Genomic DNA, 16,472 nt, shown 5'->3' on the forward strand with positions numbered 1-16,472 from the left:
GAGAGAGACCAGAGGTGGAGACACCCAATAGGAGGCCATTTCAATAATTCAGTTGAGAAATTAGGACACCTGAACTAGGAGTCGCAAGGAGATTTACTTAAGAAACCAGATTTGAGAGACGGTGCGGTAGAAACAGCAGGACAAGTTATATGTATGTGATGTGGAAGAGGAAGTACAGTCCTAGGGCCCTGAGCCTGGATGCCCAGCAGGGAATTAGCCGGTGCTTCCCCTCCGTTTGATGGCCTCATGGCCACAACAGCTCTCTCTCTCTCTCTCACTCTACCACAACAGCTGGAGCCCCCTTACATGTCTGACAGCGAGTAGGGCCATGGTGGCGCCATGTCCAGCGGTTGTCGATGCTGATGTTTGATGCTCCCACTATCCAAACACCAAAGCGTGCTGACATGCATGGCTTCCCCGGGGGAAAGTATGAGGACAATATTCAGAAGGTTGGAATCATGGCTCCCGTGAATTTGCCAGATGACCTTCACAGAGTGACTCTCAGTACTGATCTTCTGAACCCCTGTGAATTCTGTAGGGGTCCACAAAGCACTTTGGGAACTGGAACACCCCGTATAGAGGGGGATTACTAATATTCTTGTCACTAGGAATCTCTATCATCCTCATCTTTATATGTACAGGTATTGGCACCTGTCCGGAGGCATCTCTCTGCATTCATCCCTCTCCCCACCCTAACCATCTCCTCTTTTTGCTTCTCTGATCCTGGAATTGAGAGCTATTTTGCACAAGGATGACCATAAAGATAGTTTTTTCCAAAATACCACCAATTCCTTGCAATATACCCAATATGTACATCCATCTCCTAAAGTTAAACATTTTGATAGTACTGGAATGTTTGAAATACTACTATGTCAACATTCTCAAACATTTCCTGAAACTTAACAAATTACAGGACCCTTTACCACTGACCCCAGGAGTTCACTCCCTCTGTTCTCTTCTCCATACCGTTAAATATTCCCCAGATCCTTTTGGATGTTAAATGAAGACCAGTGATCAGCTCTGACTCTGGATAAGAAAAACTCTGCATTGGATTTATTGAAAAGTGGTTTGCCGATCTCCACACTCTCACCATGGTGAAGGGTTTTCCAAGGAGATGTCAACAGTAGATGATTGCCGAATTTAACCTAACCCCCACACTAGGTGGGCCCTCACAGCTTTCCTGGGATGCATAGCACCAGTGCCTTTCACACACTGTGGGGCAAACAGAGTCTCTTTTACAAAGTTGAGACTGACGAGGGTTAGATTTATGACAAGGAAGTGGGTATAAAGCTGATCTACCCTCAGGTCACCGTGCACCCAAGAGTAATGACTGGCCTCCGGGTCCTGGTTCTAGGGCTTTCAAGCTGCCCCACCTTAATCTGAACGCTGGAGAAAACGCACATCCTGTCTCACTGGCATGTGAAGACAACGCACGTAGGACGAGAGTTCTGGGAACTCCATAGTAGCTAGCAGATACGAGCTTTTATAAAAGAGCCAAAAGATTCCACTGTGCCTTTAAGAGCGTTTCTAGTGGGAAAGGAATATTTCTCTCTCATAAAACCTTGCTTATAACAATATTTTTCAAGGAACTCAGCTCAGATGGTCCAGGAAGCGCATTATGGTCTACTGTAGCATGCAAATTCACTGCTCAGCACATTATGGGAACATAAATATCATGATCCCCACACTCTGCAGGTTTTCATGTGGCCTCCTTCCTTCCTTCCTTCTCTTCTTCCTTGCCTTTCCTTTTCCTTTTCCTTCTGCTTTCTCCTTCTCTTCTTTCCCTCTTCATTTATATTGTAAGGAAATTATAGCAGCTCATCTCAAATAGAGGAGAGATTTCTTTCTTTCACTTAAAACGAAACAAAACAAAACAATGTCTTCCTTAATGGGCTCAATGTCAAATTCCTCAGAACTTCTGAATGTAACAAAAGAGAATTGTTCTAAGGTACGAAGGTACTTTTTCCACTAGTGACTTAAAAAACTGGAAATAAACAAAAGCCAGGGAAAAGCTGAATAGTCCTCACTTGGCAATTATTCAGCCCTTGGAAATTTCCAAGCCCTCTGCAATCATTAATTAATTAGTGAAGATGATGTTCCACTTTACTGAGGCTGGGAGCGTGACATAAAGAGGTCTAGAGGCTTTCCCCAAGCTGAAAGAGGAATGTCAAGGGAAGAACTGAAATTAGAATTAGAAGCTCATTTCTCAAGCCAGTAGTCACATCACTAAGCCAAGCAGAGTCAATATTGGGACAATAAGGTCCTCTGTGCACAGGTGCAGTTGAATACAGCAGTGTTCTGCTCAAAGACCAACTGTGGAAAAGCCCACCCCTTCATCCACCAGTGCCCCCACAACACACACAGGAAATTTCTGTAGCTTCATCGCCTCTTTCCCCTTTCCTAAAACACAGACAGATGGCTAAATATCAACCTCCAACCACTCTCCTCTATAATCGCAGCAAAAATCCATGATTTAATTTTCATGATTGAAAGGCACAATATGATGTCAAAAACACATGACACTGTTGGAAATAAATATTTCCAAGAAAATTTTTAATGACATGAAATTCACTGATATCCAGAATCCGTAATAATGTAGACCATCTCGAATAATTACCTTCTCCCATAAGAAGGAAAGGGAAATGTCATGCTTTTGGGGGAGTGGATAATCAAAGTTCACTCCAAGAGCCTGAACAGGTTGCTGAGGGCAGATCAAACATTAGTGATGATGCAGCTCTGCCTGACACCTTAGATCCAGGTCTTGCACTGGGTCCTACACCCATTCCCCCTACACCACTGGATTGGTTCCAAATGTTGAACAGGCACTATCTAGATAGCACCTCATGACATGATAGGTAAATAGGAAACTCGAAGACTGGCTCAGCACTTCTCAGCAGATGATTCCCTCCACCAGATACACTTTTGCTCTATTTCATGTCTGTTTCCCCCGGTGGGGTGATGGGATCCTTAAACAACTCAGGGCCCACCTCTTTCCCTCAGGAACATCAGTCAGGATGCTCTGGATGGGGAAAAACTGCATGCATAGCTGAACTTAAATGGTGAAGACAACTGTCCCAACCTACACTTTTAATCTTCCATAGGAGAATTTGTTTCAGTTGTACCAAAAGCAAGGGTAAGTTCAATAACCCCATTTTGTTCTGAATGGGTGTTTTCAGGTCCATGAACGACCACTGCAGACATGCTGTAATGTTAACAAAGGGCAAGCCTATCCAGTGTGGCTATTCTTGACAAACTTTATTTAAAAGACAAACAATAGGGGCACCTGGGTGGCTCAGTTGATTGAGCGTCCAACTTCCACTCAGGTCATGATCTCGCAGTTCGTGAGTTCGAGTCCCACATTGGGCTATATGCTGACAGCTCAGAGCCTGGAGCCTGCTTTGGATTCTGTCTCCCTGTCTCTCTGTGTCCTTCCCCTGCTCATGCTCTCTCTCTCGCTCAAAAATAAATAAACATTAATTTTTAAAAAATTAATGCAAAAACAAGGGGCACCTGGGTGGCTCAGTCAGTTGAGTGGCTGATTTCAACCCAGGTCATAATATGATGGTTTGTGAGTTTGAACCCCATGTAAGGCTTTGCACTGACAGTACAGAGCCTGCTTGGGATTTTCTGTCTCCCTCTCTCTCTGCCCCTCCAATGCTTGCTCTCTTTCTGTAAAAAATATAAACTTTAAAAAATAAAAACAAAACAAAAACAAACAAAACAAAGCACCCTTAATAACATTTATTTTCATGGAGGGAGTTTGAAAAGAAAGGCCTCCCAAGAGTAATATTTCGAACACTTAACATTTTAACTTGGAATCTTTATGTTGCAGAATGACCATGGCTGGTCCACTTTTGTGTAATGAGCATTCATAAGGTTACCGGGTGCCTCCAGATACTCACAGGCCCCCCTGGGAAGGGTTCTTTTCCTCTAAAGAACCTAAAATTCTTTTGGAGCACCATTAATAGAGCAGATGTTTTCATGTGAGAATCAGGGTTTAGTAAACATCTTACCGAGAGAGTAAGGATCTGACAGATTTTTGTCATAATGGTGAAAATGTGAACAGGTATATCTGGAAACTGACAATCTTGAATGGGTAAAGGATTACACACACACAGATACACACATGTGCACACACACACACACACACACTTCTATAATCCATCTCAACAATTACAATTCAACGTGTAGCTAATCAAGGGCTCTACAGTTTCTTTTTTTTTTAATGTTTATTTATTTATTTTGAGAGAGAGAGAGAGAGGCAGAGAAAGAATCTTGCATTGTCAGCACAGAGCCCTACAAGGGTTTCGATCCCACAAACTGTGAGATCATGACCAGAGGCGAAATCAAGAGTCAGACACTTAATTGACTGAGCCACCCAGGTGCCCCAAGGGCTCTCCAGTTTCTGACTTCTCACAGCTCTAACCAAAAGGGTGGGCTCAGTTCCAACCAATAACTGGAGATTAGCTTGGTTTCTCCATTGCCTCCCTTGCAAGTAATTCTCCTTGGATCCTCTTGTCAGGGTGGGAAGAAACATCATCATGTTGGTTCTAGTACTCATGGAAAGTCCAAGTTGTAGGTGAAGAGGTATGTGTAGTATTGTGTCTTAACTATTCACAGGAAGTAACAATGCATTGACTTAAAAGCATATATGCTTGCAATTAAATCAAACCAAAAAAAAAGATAACTGTCATAAAGGATTTTTAAAAGTTTCTGAACACAGTTAAGGCCCACAGACTAAGATTCTTCCTGGAGGATCAGTAATGAGGATAAATAAGAGGTAATAAACAAGTTCCATAATACTGCAGCCCCCTTTACCTCACCTACCAAGGGGCCCTTGGCCACTTGTTCTATCTCAGCAGCCCTAGGTTTGTTCGGCCCTAAGCAGAACCCAGAGTGCCAACTTTGCTTGGGTTCTGAGCGTCTTTACATGAGCCTCATGTGGCCCTGTACATCTCTTACCTACAAATATGGGGACCTCCTGTCCCCACTAAGGTACAAGATGCTGCATATCTATTTAGAGTCCAAGCACATGCAACAGCTAAGCGTGAGGAAGTTTCTGACCCACAGAGGGACGCTTTGACCAACAGGAGACAAGAGCTGGAAGATAAACTATTTTCCCATCCTCTCCCTGAACAGATTGTCCTGATCTGCTCATACGGTCTTTTGCAAGATGATCCTTCAAGATTGAACAACTGGCTGTACTGGATATTAAACAGTAGCCATATGATCCCACACGTAGGATCTCTGCCTTTTCCTGCTTCACTCACGCTCACCTGGGACTGTACTTTCTAATGACATAAAAGGAGCACATACACTTTTGCCTTAGGGTGTGCTTTCTGGGGAAGTCAGGCCAAGATACACACTCCTTCAGCCCCATCACTATGTTAATGAGACCCCTACCTTTTGTTGCAGTGGCGGTGCACAGGGCACTGAAACAGGATCTGTGATATAGGTCTTCTTGGGCCCAGTAACTGGATACATCCCGGCTGGGTTCTGGTTTCCTGTTCCAGAAGGAGTATACCCTTGTTCCCGCTTCCACGTATTTGGATGCCCTTGTTGACCGTAAGCTGGATCAGAGTCATTTTTGCCCCCATAGCCAGGCCCTGATGGGCAATAGGCTTCATAATAGCGTCCTTGGTTGGGGGCATACCCATACCCAGGCTCCGGTTGAAGTCCTGGTGGTGGAATATATGCATAGTCCATGCCCCCCCGTGTTGAAGGAGGTGGGCACTGCCCAGAGATAGAAACTGGTTGAGTGTTATAGCCCTGGGGTCCTGGGCCTGCGCCATAAAATTGTCCTGATGAAGGAGCAGCCATGTAATGAGAGCTGGGCTGGGCTGACTTCACCTGCACGTTGAAGGCAGGCCTTGAAGGGGTGGACGCCGTAGCATAGGAGGCGGGGACTGGTTGAGGCTGGGGTTTTAGTGTTCCAATTGGTGCCACAGGGATGGGTCCTGCCTGGGGTGCAGGCTGTGGTTTCAATGTAGACTTTTTGGTTGCCGTTAGAGGGGGTTGGTTTGGTATTACCATTCTTTTATGTCCTGTGACAGGGGTAGAGACTGGAGGAGAGGCAGTCGAACTAGTAGAGCCCTAAAGGGGGAAAGAGAAAAAAAAAATAAAAAAGATAAAGATTACTGCCAGTGAAAAATGAAAACACATAAAGGAACAAATATTAGTAACTACTATTCTTATTTTGTATCAACTCTTATATGGCTCCTCCCTTCTAAGAATTCACAAACCAACACAAAAATCATGTGCACTTTTGTGTACTAGTTATGAACAATCTGGAAAAAAAATTAATGATTCCATTTACAATTACATCAAAAGGAAACAAAAATACTTAAGAATAAACTTAACCAAAAAGGGCAAAAGACTTACATACACTAAAACGTACAAATGCTGCTGCTGAAAAAAAATTGAAGGCATAAATAATATATAAGACATCCTGTGTCCATGGATTGGAAGACTTAATATTGTAAAGATGTTAATACTACTCAGAGCAATCTATAGATTCAATCCAATCCCTATCCAAATTTCAATGGCAATTTTTTTTTACAAAAATGGAAAAAGTTCAGCCTGAAATTCATATCAAATCTCAAGAGATCTGGATAGCCAAACAATCTTGAAAAAAAAAAAAAAGAACAAAATTGTAGGTCTCACACTGTGCAATTTCAAAACTTAGTACAAAGTTACCATAATCTGCATGGTATGATAGTAGCATAAAGACAGACATATAGACCAACAGAATAGTATAGAGAGTCCAGAAATAAACTCTTGCATACATACACAATTAATTTCTGATGAGAGTTCCAAGACCATTGGTTTGAGAAAAGACACACTTTTCAACAACCGGTGAGGAAAACTGGATATCCACAGGTAGAAGAATGAAGTTGGACCCTTACTTACACCATATATAAAAAGTAACCCAAGTTTTTAGCTCTAAATGTAAGAGCTTAAAACTTAAAACTCTTAGAAGAAAACACAGGCGGAAAAAAAATAGCAACTTCTTGACATTGGATTTGTTAATATATATAATATATATACATATATAATATATATAATATATATAATATATATAATATATATAATATATAATATATAAATAATATATAATATATAATATATAAATAATATATAATATATATAAAATATATTTTATATATTATATATACATACATGTATATATAATATATATATTATATATAATATATACATATATATAATACTGAAAGCACTGGCAATAATAAACTAAGCTAAACAATGCTATCTCAATCAGATCAGATTACCAAAGATATAGTCAACATACAGCAAAAAGGAGGTACTAGAGAAAGAACAGGAGGACTGGGCAAGGGTACGAAAAAAACAAGTAAATCAAAGAGGGGTGTTGAAAGAAACAAACACTCCCAGAAGAACCAAAAAGATGCTAAATTTTAGAACAAAGATTCCTATCAAAGAGTGATTTACCAAAGATAACCCAAATGTAGACTCTTCCTCCTTTTCTAACTTCCTGATTTCCATTGCATTCATTCATTCAATTCAGAAATACTTACTGAATATCTTAAGAATGTTTAAGGACACAAAGATTGGAAGATCTCACTGCCAAACTATGAGAAGTCTTGGTTAGGCTGGGGATAAGTAAAGGCTCAGAGAAAGCTTGGAGATTCAAACATCTGTCCTTAGGCATTAGTCTATTATGGATCTGGAAATATGTCAATGACAGAATGTTTTAATTTTGCTCTGAGTTACTATGATTAGATTTGTTGATACAACAAATGAATGACCACACCCTGATTTTGCTGTTTATTAATTTCCAAGAGAATTCACATATTCTTAGGAAGAGGGGATGTGAGGCCTTATGTTACTCTAATGTCATTTACCCACACCAAGTCACTAGAGATATATAGCTGTGGGAAAGATGACGCTAACTGCTTCTTCATACCTACTCCCCTTCTTCACTACTCGAAGAATTTCTATTTTATTTAGGGTGACAATGTCCTCACTTAAAATACTTCTCTAGGGGCGCCTGGGTGGCGCAGTCGGTTGGGCGTCCGACTTCAGCCAGGTCACGATCTCGCGGTCCGTGAGTTCGAGCCCCGCGTCGGGCTCTGGGCTGATGGCTCAGAGCCTGGAGCCTGTTTCCGATTCTGTGTCTCCCTCTCTCTCTGCCCCTCCCCCGTTCATGCTCTGTCTCTCTCTGTCCCAAAAATAAATAAACATTGAAAAAAAAATAAAAAAATAAATAAAATAAAATACTTCTCTAGACTACAACCAGAGATAGAACGTTGCCACGGGACACAGTTCTGGCCAATGAGATATATGCTAAACATTTTAGGGAAAACAAAAATTCTCCTGATAGAAGCATCACCCCTACCTACCTTGCCAGTTTCTTCTTTCCTGCCTGGTTGGTGGATGTGGGGCTGTAGATGGTACAGCTATCTTGCCCCCACCATAAGATGCAAGTCTATCCAACTCAGATATATATAGCTTTCTGATGATCTACACTGATCCAGAGATAAAGATTAAAACACTCCCAGAGATACTTGGTTGACATACAGTAATTCTCAATGGAGAGAAAATCACCTCTTGATCAGGGACATTTGGTAATGAGTGGGGATAATCTTATTGTCACAGTGACTAGGGGATGTTATCATCATTGCATGGGCAGAAAGCAAAACACATCACTGTCAAACCCAAGATGGCAACAGCATCCCAATGAAAGTGACAGACTCTTGGGCTACATTTCTTCTTTCAACCTACCTGTGAAGTTCCCAGATGTGAGCCAAGGAGGCCATAGGTCCTCTCTAGCATCTCTCGTCTACAACACTCTCTACTTCTGGATCCAAATAACCCTTCTTCCCTTGGTCCCTTTGATCCTAGAGCACATGAAAGCTCTGACTCTGCTGGCTCCAGATGATCGCTCTGTCCCTAAACACTTCTCTATACCCAAATGCCTGTGTACACGATGCATTTATAAATCAGCGTGTTATCATTTTTGTTGGGATTCTGACAGTTACAGCTCTCTTTCCCACATTTTATTGGTCTCAATTTATATTTGTCTCCTTCCCTAAAGAACTCATAATTCTAGATTTAGTTCTTTAAGTTACCAGAGGCTGTTAAATACAGTTATCTTTTTTTTCCCCCTTATCTGATACTAGCCTCTCAGAGGACAAACTTGCCATTTACTTTTGTAATTGAAGCAACCTTAGTAATCTTGTCTTGGCAGAGTAGCTTTTCCCTTCTTTATGAAGATGGCTCCAACAGTACTCAAGAGAAAGAAATTCCATTTCCTTAGTAAGCAATGTATTAAGAGATACATCCTGAAGAAATTCCTAAATACACACACAGTTAATTAAGATCCTGACATTCTGTAGTAAAAAGCATGGGAGAGTCAGTTTGAACCTAAAAAAAAAAATAGGTAAGGTCAGTTTTTTTCCCAGTCAACCATGTCAGTCTTAAAAAAAATGTCAGCATAGATGGAATTGAATGTAAGAAGGAATAAAGCTTTTCTTTTCTTTGATGACTCAAGATCAGCAGAAACCCAGAGTTCCTATTTTGAACACTTTACAAACCCAACTATAAATGGAGACAGTGACTGAGCAACTGGGCTAATGACAGGCGTACTCTGTGCTGCAGCTGTAGAGAAGTCTGTCCCCAGAGCAGATCCTGCAGAAATCACAGATTTTGGAAATGAAAGCCAATCGCAATGATAAAGTAAGAATAAAAAAGAATTAATATAGACCTAACTCCTGAGAAGCAACATTTTCCAACAAAATTCCTCTTTTTCTTTTTTTGGTGAACACACACACACACACACACACACACACTTTAAACCTCCGTAAAGTCTTTGAAGGAAGGCATCAGGTCACAGTTTCAGAAGTCATTGTTTTCTTCTAGGAAATATCTCACCAGTGGAACTCTCTTTGGGGGATGAGAAGGTTTCCCACAACTTTATTATGAATTCTGCTGTGTATGTGCCGGCATGCTTCTGACTATTTTCTATATCGTAACTACGGGAGTGAAAATAGCACATTTAGCTATATTTTTCCCTTTGCAATTTTACACTCTTTACCTCACTGGAGGTGGAAGGGGTAAAGAACAGGAATCATTTTAAAGCGTATTTATTTATGTTCTTCATAGTTAAAGAAAGCTATGGCAACATTTTCCTGGCCCACATTTTCAATTAAATACATAGTGAATCTTTTCTACTCACTGAATTAGTTGGCACTTCCGAGTATTTATTTTTGGCATATCATTTCTTTTTTGTTTTTGCAGAAATTCTTAAAGTTTTATCATGATTTAACATTTTTATTTTGAAAATCAAGCACATTTTAAAATTACAGGAATATATATATAAGATATACATATATATTACATATACATGTATATATATAATATATAATATATATTTGTAATATATATATTATATGACTTGAATCTCTGTAAGTCTTTTTATGTGGTTATTTTTCCATTAATTATTTTGTAATGATCATGTAAAGCTCTGTGAGGTTAATGGGAGAAGGGCAACATCCTGGGATGAACAGCACATGTCCCCCCGTCTGCCAGGAGCTTATAGTCTGGTAGAGGGGCTACTATATAATCAACAACTGGTGGATAGATACTCCATTACCAGGAAGAACTGGTCGTGGCCATGGGACAACAACAGACAAGGGGTACCAAGAGCACCCCTCGTTCTCACCCCATGGGGCATGTCCTCAACTTCCTCTGTGGCCAGGTCAGGATAAGGTCCGGCCACTCCTCAATCTCTCCTGCCCCTCCCACCCGCTCCCTGACCACACTCACAGGAGCACACACACACTCCCCCGCTCCAATTTACCACTATGTCTTCTATGCATCCTCCGTTTCTTTCTTATATCCTTACATTTAACTCCAGTCTCGTTTTCCTTCCGCTGCTGTTTGCCCTCATCGCCACTTCCCTGAGCTGTTCCTTGCCATCAGCGAACTTCACTTCTTTCTCACTCCCCTCCCTCAATAACGCCACAGTCATCTCTCTAACGTGACCCTCTGAGCCTGGTTCTCTGCTGATCGCAATCTGCCAATGGCCCTGCTTTGTGTTGAGCTTGTTTTATTATGTTGTGCTCTTTGTTTGTTTGTTTGTTTTTAATATACTTTAAAAGAATTTCCAGTCTAGCCCCTGCCTCCCTGGCCAGCTGCCTCCTTTTTTCTACCATCACTCACATCACACACTTCAGCAATTTGAGGCTTATGCAGAGACTGGAATAGATCACACAGTTATGTCTGCACTCAGATCCGTCAGCCAGGACCTCCTTCTACAGTCTCTGATCTGTTCTATCCAATCTCTACCGCGCTGCTCCCCTGCTGCTCAAACATAGCCATCTGGGCAGTTGCCTACTTATTCTGCAAGTCTCAGATCAAATGATGTGTCTTCTGTACTGTCATTCTAGACTCCCCTGTAATGATTTGGACGTTCTTTCTGTGGTCCTTCAGTTATATTCCCCATGAACTTTGTACATAGTCCCCATTAAAACAGTTACCTTCTGGTGTTTTAATAATCGACTTGCATGTTTTTTAAGTTGGAAAGAAGTCAAGCTGTAAGCTCTAGAAAGCCAAATTATCATGATCTCAAACAGACAGAGATTTGTCTTTCATAATAGAGAATCCAGGAACAGGCAGCGAAGAACTAATGTCTGCTCAACAGTGACAGCAGGGATTCAGGCTCTTTCTAGGGATCTGTTAGAAGCACTTCACTAATCTTTCTTTAAAATTCCTAATGATGACCAGTCGTCACCATATTGCCCAATGGCCCCTGAATAATGACCCTCTTTATCTGACACAGGCCCTCCTCTCTTCTCTCCCTCTTTTTCTATTAACTCTTTCCAGGACCATATACACAACTTAAAATACCTTCCGCGTTATGAAGATTCTCTTGAGTTTCTATCTCCAGAATTCACCAGCATTCTGAATACCAGGCCCAGATATTCAGCTGTTTATTTTATGTGTCTGCTTGGACGTCTCAAATGCCTTTCAGGCTCAACATGTGAAAAACTGTCTCATCATCTTCCTTGAATCTGCCCTTCTATTCCCGTCTGGTTTTCTCATCCACACAGGTGTTGCTCAAATGAGAACACTAGGAGTCATTCTTGAGCCTCTTCCTCACATCCCATTCAAGTACTAAATCCTGTCGATTCTATTTCCTAAGCAAGGAGTTCTGCAACTCTCAAATCTTTCCACATTTCCTCATTTCCTCTGCTGTGGTGACTCTATTCCAAGATACCACCACCCGTCACTGTGAATTCTCCAACAGGAATCCAGACTGGTATCCCAGGGTGTACTCTTTTTCCCTCTTCAAGGAATCCTTATTCTGTAGACGGAGCGCTTCCTCTCAAACACAGACTTCATCACATTACTTTCCTGCTTAAAAGTTTTCAACGCTTAGGGGATTGTTTTGCACGCTAGCTCTTCTCCCTCTCCCTGAAAGGTACACACTCTATCAATCTCTGACACTGACTTTTTCTCACAGCCAGTGTGCCAGGCTCTCAGGTGCCATCACCATGTGAATTCTAAGGAGCTAATTCCTCAGGACCCTTAAGTGTCACCCTGAGTGTGGTTCCTTGGTGAGCTCTGCTGAATCCTCCGGCAGAGTGAGCACTGATTACTGCTCTCCTAACCATATCACACTTGCACGTGTCTGTCTTCACGGTGTCAGGGACTCTACCCTTGTACTCACTACTGCTTCCCCAGTGGCTTTTGCATATCATAGCCAATAGTGGGCATTTGACAAACATTTGAATAAATGAATGACTGAATGAATTTGGACTCCAAGAAGAATTCATTTCCTTGTCAGATTATAACCCAACGTGCAAAATACGAGCTACCTCGTTTCTCTTACTACTTGACAATCAAGAAACGCTGTCATGCATTTAATGCATGCTTAATTACAGTAATCTCATTAGTTTTTCCCTTTCTCTAAATAGTTCAATGGCTTTACTTTTTGAATTGATTAATACTACTATCTTTCAAAGAAGCGTCAAAATGCTTACTTTCATTTTGATGGTTATATTGTATATGCAAATTCTACTGGATGCTGGCTCTAATCTCTTACAGATATAGTTAAGGGCCAAATTTTAAATAAAATTACTGCAAAAGAAAAGAGACGAATGCATATTAGAATAATCTTTAACAACATGTACCGCAACGAAATGCACTTGAAATACCAAGTAATCACAATGCCCCAATCTCTAGAAATTTAATTAATCAAAGTTATTTATTCAATTAAAAAAATTGAAATTCTGCTGTGTGTTGGTTACTGAGCTAGTTGCTAAAACCACAAACAGACAAAGGAAGTCAGAGTCATTGCACTCAGAGAATTCTTAATTAGATTTTTTGGACAAAACAGGGGAGCGGTAAGTAATAGGTTTTCTATTAATAAAGAAAATTTTCTAAGGTAAGAGAAGGGGAATGTATACAAAAGCGAAAGTCCTACATAAAAGCAATTGTATAAAACTCAGAGCCCCTTCATACATTTTGATTCCAGCTAGTACAGTGACATGGAAAAACGCCAACGATGGCAAATGAAAATATAAATGCTAAATGACAAACACAGAATGTGAAATCAATCATATACGCAATACAGTTGAAGCTGTAGGAAATGTTATTTCCATATGGACAAAGAACAGATAAACCATGGAACGGGATATGGTTGATTTGTCAGAAAGGATTCTGAGCGTTTCAACTTCAATTTTACTTTCATGACACTTATGTACAGTTATGGGAACAAGACTTGATGAAGTATTTTCCTTTATGGTTGTCAACTTTGTACATCCTCGTGGCAGGAAAACAAATTCAAATATTCATTGATATTAAAAAATGCGTAAAAATGGCAAACACTTAATGTTACCTGTCCTTTGTGTAAACAGTTTGAACACTGCTTATACTTAATCCTCACAGGCACCCTTGAGACAGAAACTATTATTATCCCTATTTTCGAGATGAAGATACTGAAACACAGAGAAATTAAGTAACTGCCAAGGTTATACACACACCTAGCAGGTGGCGGATGTGGGATTCAAACCCAGGTAGCCAGGCTCCCTCGTTTTGGGTTTTAAAAACCGGTTTGTTTCTCTCCAGCAAAGTAAGAGTGAACTAGACCACATGTGGAAAAAGCAAACAAAAAAAGAAAAAAAAAAAAAGAGGCCTTCCCACTCTATCTATGGTTTTCCCAAATTTAAGAGTCATGAGATCTAGATGTGGGAACAGACACATTTCTCTCCTAGAAGAAAAATAACAGAGTAAAGGAGACAACAGATACTCAGGGCTGGGATCTGGGAGAAAACAGAAAGAGGTAGACTGTGTTAAATTGGAGAGTCCATACTCTGTCTAAACGCCTGCTGCTACACCGTGCCAGCTAATTGCTGCCCTGTGAAATATGGATCCAATGTTTCTCTTCTGACTTTACGGTCATTTTTCTTTGCAAACACTGAAAAGCCACAGGAAGGATTTCTGCAGGACAAATGTGGCACATGAGGTGCATTTTCAACTCCCATTCTAACTTAAGGACGCTGGCAAATAGAAATACCATGATGAATGAAATTGAAGGGTCCCATGTTGGAATTCAGGGGACAAAAACTTCCGGCTTCACCACTGTGTAGTTGGGTAACAATGAAAAAGGAACATTACTTCTCTAGATTGACTTCTCATCTGAACAAAGAAGAAGACTTAAGACTGCTGTTATTTTTCTCTTTTCGTTTTAAATGAGGAGTGCATCTTTTTCTTGAAATAAAACTCTTTAACCCAGACAAAAGATGAGCTTCACTGGATGATGCTCAGGGTTGACGGGAGCCCACCCACTTGTTCCTCTAATACTATTTCTCTACAAAAGATATAATGACATTCAAAATCCAGCGATTCCAAGAGTAAATTCTGAATGTTTAAAATTAGTTTTAATGGCCAATAAGAGCCTGATCTCATCACTAAGGATTCACACCAGGAAGGTACTTAATAAATAACGGCTGGATAAATGAATACTAGACTTGGCTTCTAAGTTTGTACAGTGAGAAAAAAATGCAAACACAGATCACCTATGTCAGTTATAATGCCATGCATTCTCATATTTGCTACTGTTATTTTGATTGATTGATTTTTAAATAAGTTCTATGCCCATCGTGGGTCTTGAATTCATGACAAGAATCACATTCTCTACCAACTGAACCAGCCAGGTGCCAGAGAATTCAGGATTAGTACCTAGAGCAGATCCATTTCTCACTCATTCAGGCCATATTATCCACTTGATAGATGACCCCATGAGCTAGAAAACAACCTAGCAGAACAAGAGTAGAATACATGATCATAATACTGTACATTAAGAGAAGTACTTCTCAAATCTGGCTACACAGCAGGACCATTGGGGGCTTTTTAATACAAGTTATATTTCATTAGGCCTTTCTAATTAATAATTATTATCTTATATCCACCCAGAGATTGCAATCTATAAATTAAAGGAGGGCCACATGATTTTTTGGTGAATCCAGAATTCACAACTACCTTCTTAGGTAGTGTTGTTAAAGCAGAATAGTGAGGCATACGTGGAGTTGGGGGATAGAAATAATGCAAAGGGGTCACCCCAATTATCTTCAAAGGACAATGTTTTTGTGAGTTAGACTTAGGGAGCAATGCGGTGTTTGTTGGGTTCTATAAACCCTTCATGAGCAATATGTGTCTGGGTGAACTTGGTGATATGTTATCGTAAGTCCTAATAAAGTCCATACCTTTCGTTTCTAGGAATTTAACCTAAGGAAATTACCACAAGATAGCATAACTGTTTGGTTTCTAAAAATGGTCATGGTCATATAATATATAAAAACGAAAGGTTATAAGGTTATAAGCAATTTAAATAATCGATACATGGGAGCCGGTGAAATCAATGATGGTGCATTCATATAATGGAAAACTATTCCGCAATTAAAAACTATACCATTAAATGTTTAAAAACATTTAACATTATCAGCAATCCACCAATCCCACTCCTGGCATACACCCCACAACGAACTGAGAGCAGGGACTCTCATGAGTATCTGCATACTCGTTGTTCATAGCAGCATCGTTCGCAACAGCTAAAATGTGGCAGCAACCCACGTGTCCCTGACAGGTCAGTACATAAACCAAATGTGGTCTACCCATACAGTATTATGTTACTCAGGCTAAAATGAGAAAGCAATTCTGACACAGGAATCAACCTTAAAACACGGTGCTGGGATGAAATACGCCAGTTACCAAAGGACACGTACTATAGGATTCCAATGACCTCCGGTGTCTAGAGTCGTCAAATTCACAAAGACAGAAAGTACAATGTGGTCACCCAGAAGGGAGGGGGGAGGGAGGAATGGGGACTAATTAGCTAATGGGTATAGAGTCTCAGTCTGGGAAGATAAAACAAGTTCTGGAGATGGATGGTGGTAATGGTTGCACAACAATGTTAATGTACTCAATGCATT

At 40.5% G+C, this 16,472-nt stretch overlaps 1 protein-coding gene across 9 annotated transcripts in view; it reads right to left on the reverse strand.

Annotated features, from left to right (window-relative positions):
* The window catches only part of LOC122491615 (LIM domain containing preferred translocation partner in lipoma), a 679,043-nt gene that overhangs the window by 248,051 nt on the left and 414,520 nt on the right, over window positions 1-16,472 (reverse strand). For 8 of the 9 annotated variants that reach the window (XM_043594610.1, XM_043594613.1, XM_043594611.1 and 5 more), the window contains one exon: window positions 5,404-6,093. In XM_043594610.1, coding sequence (XP_043450545.1) covers window positions 5,404-6,093 — 690 coding nt within the window. Of the gene's footprint in view, window positions 1-5,403; window positions 6,094-9,186; window positions 9,312-16,472 lie in introns of those variants that run through there. The other variant, XM_043594619.1, reaches the window with a different exon arrangement.

Source organism: Prionailurus bengalensis, chromosome C2, assembly GCF_016509475.1.
Source record: "Prionailurus bengalensis isolate Pbe53 chromosome C2, Fcat_Pben_1.1_paternal_pri, whole genome shotgun sequence".
Classification (NCBI taxonomy): domain Eukaryota; kingdom Metazoa; phylum Chordata; class Mammalia; order Carnivora; family Felidae; genus Prionailurus; species Prionailurus bengalensis.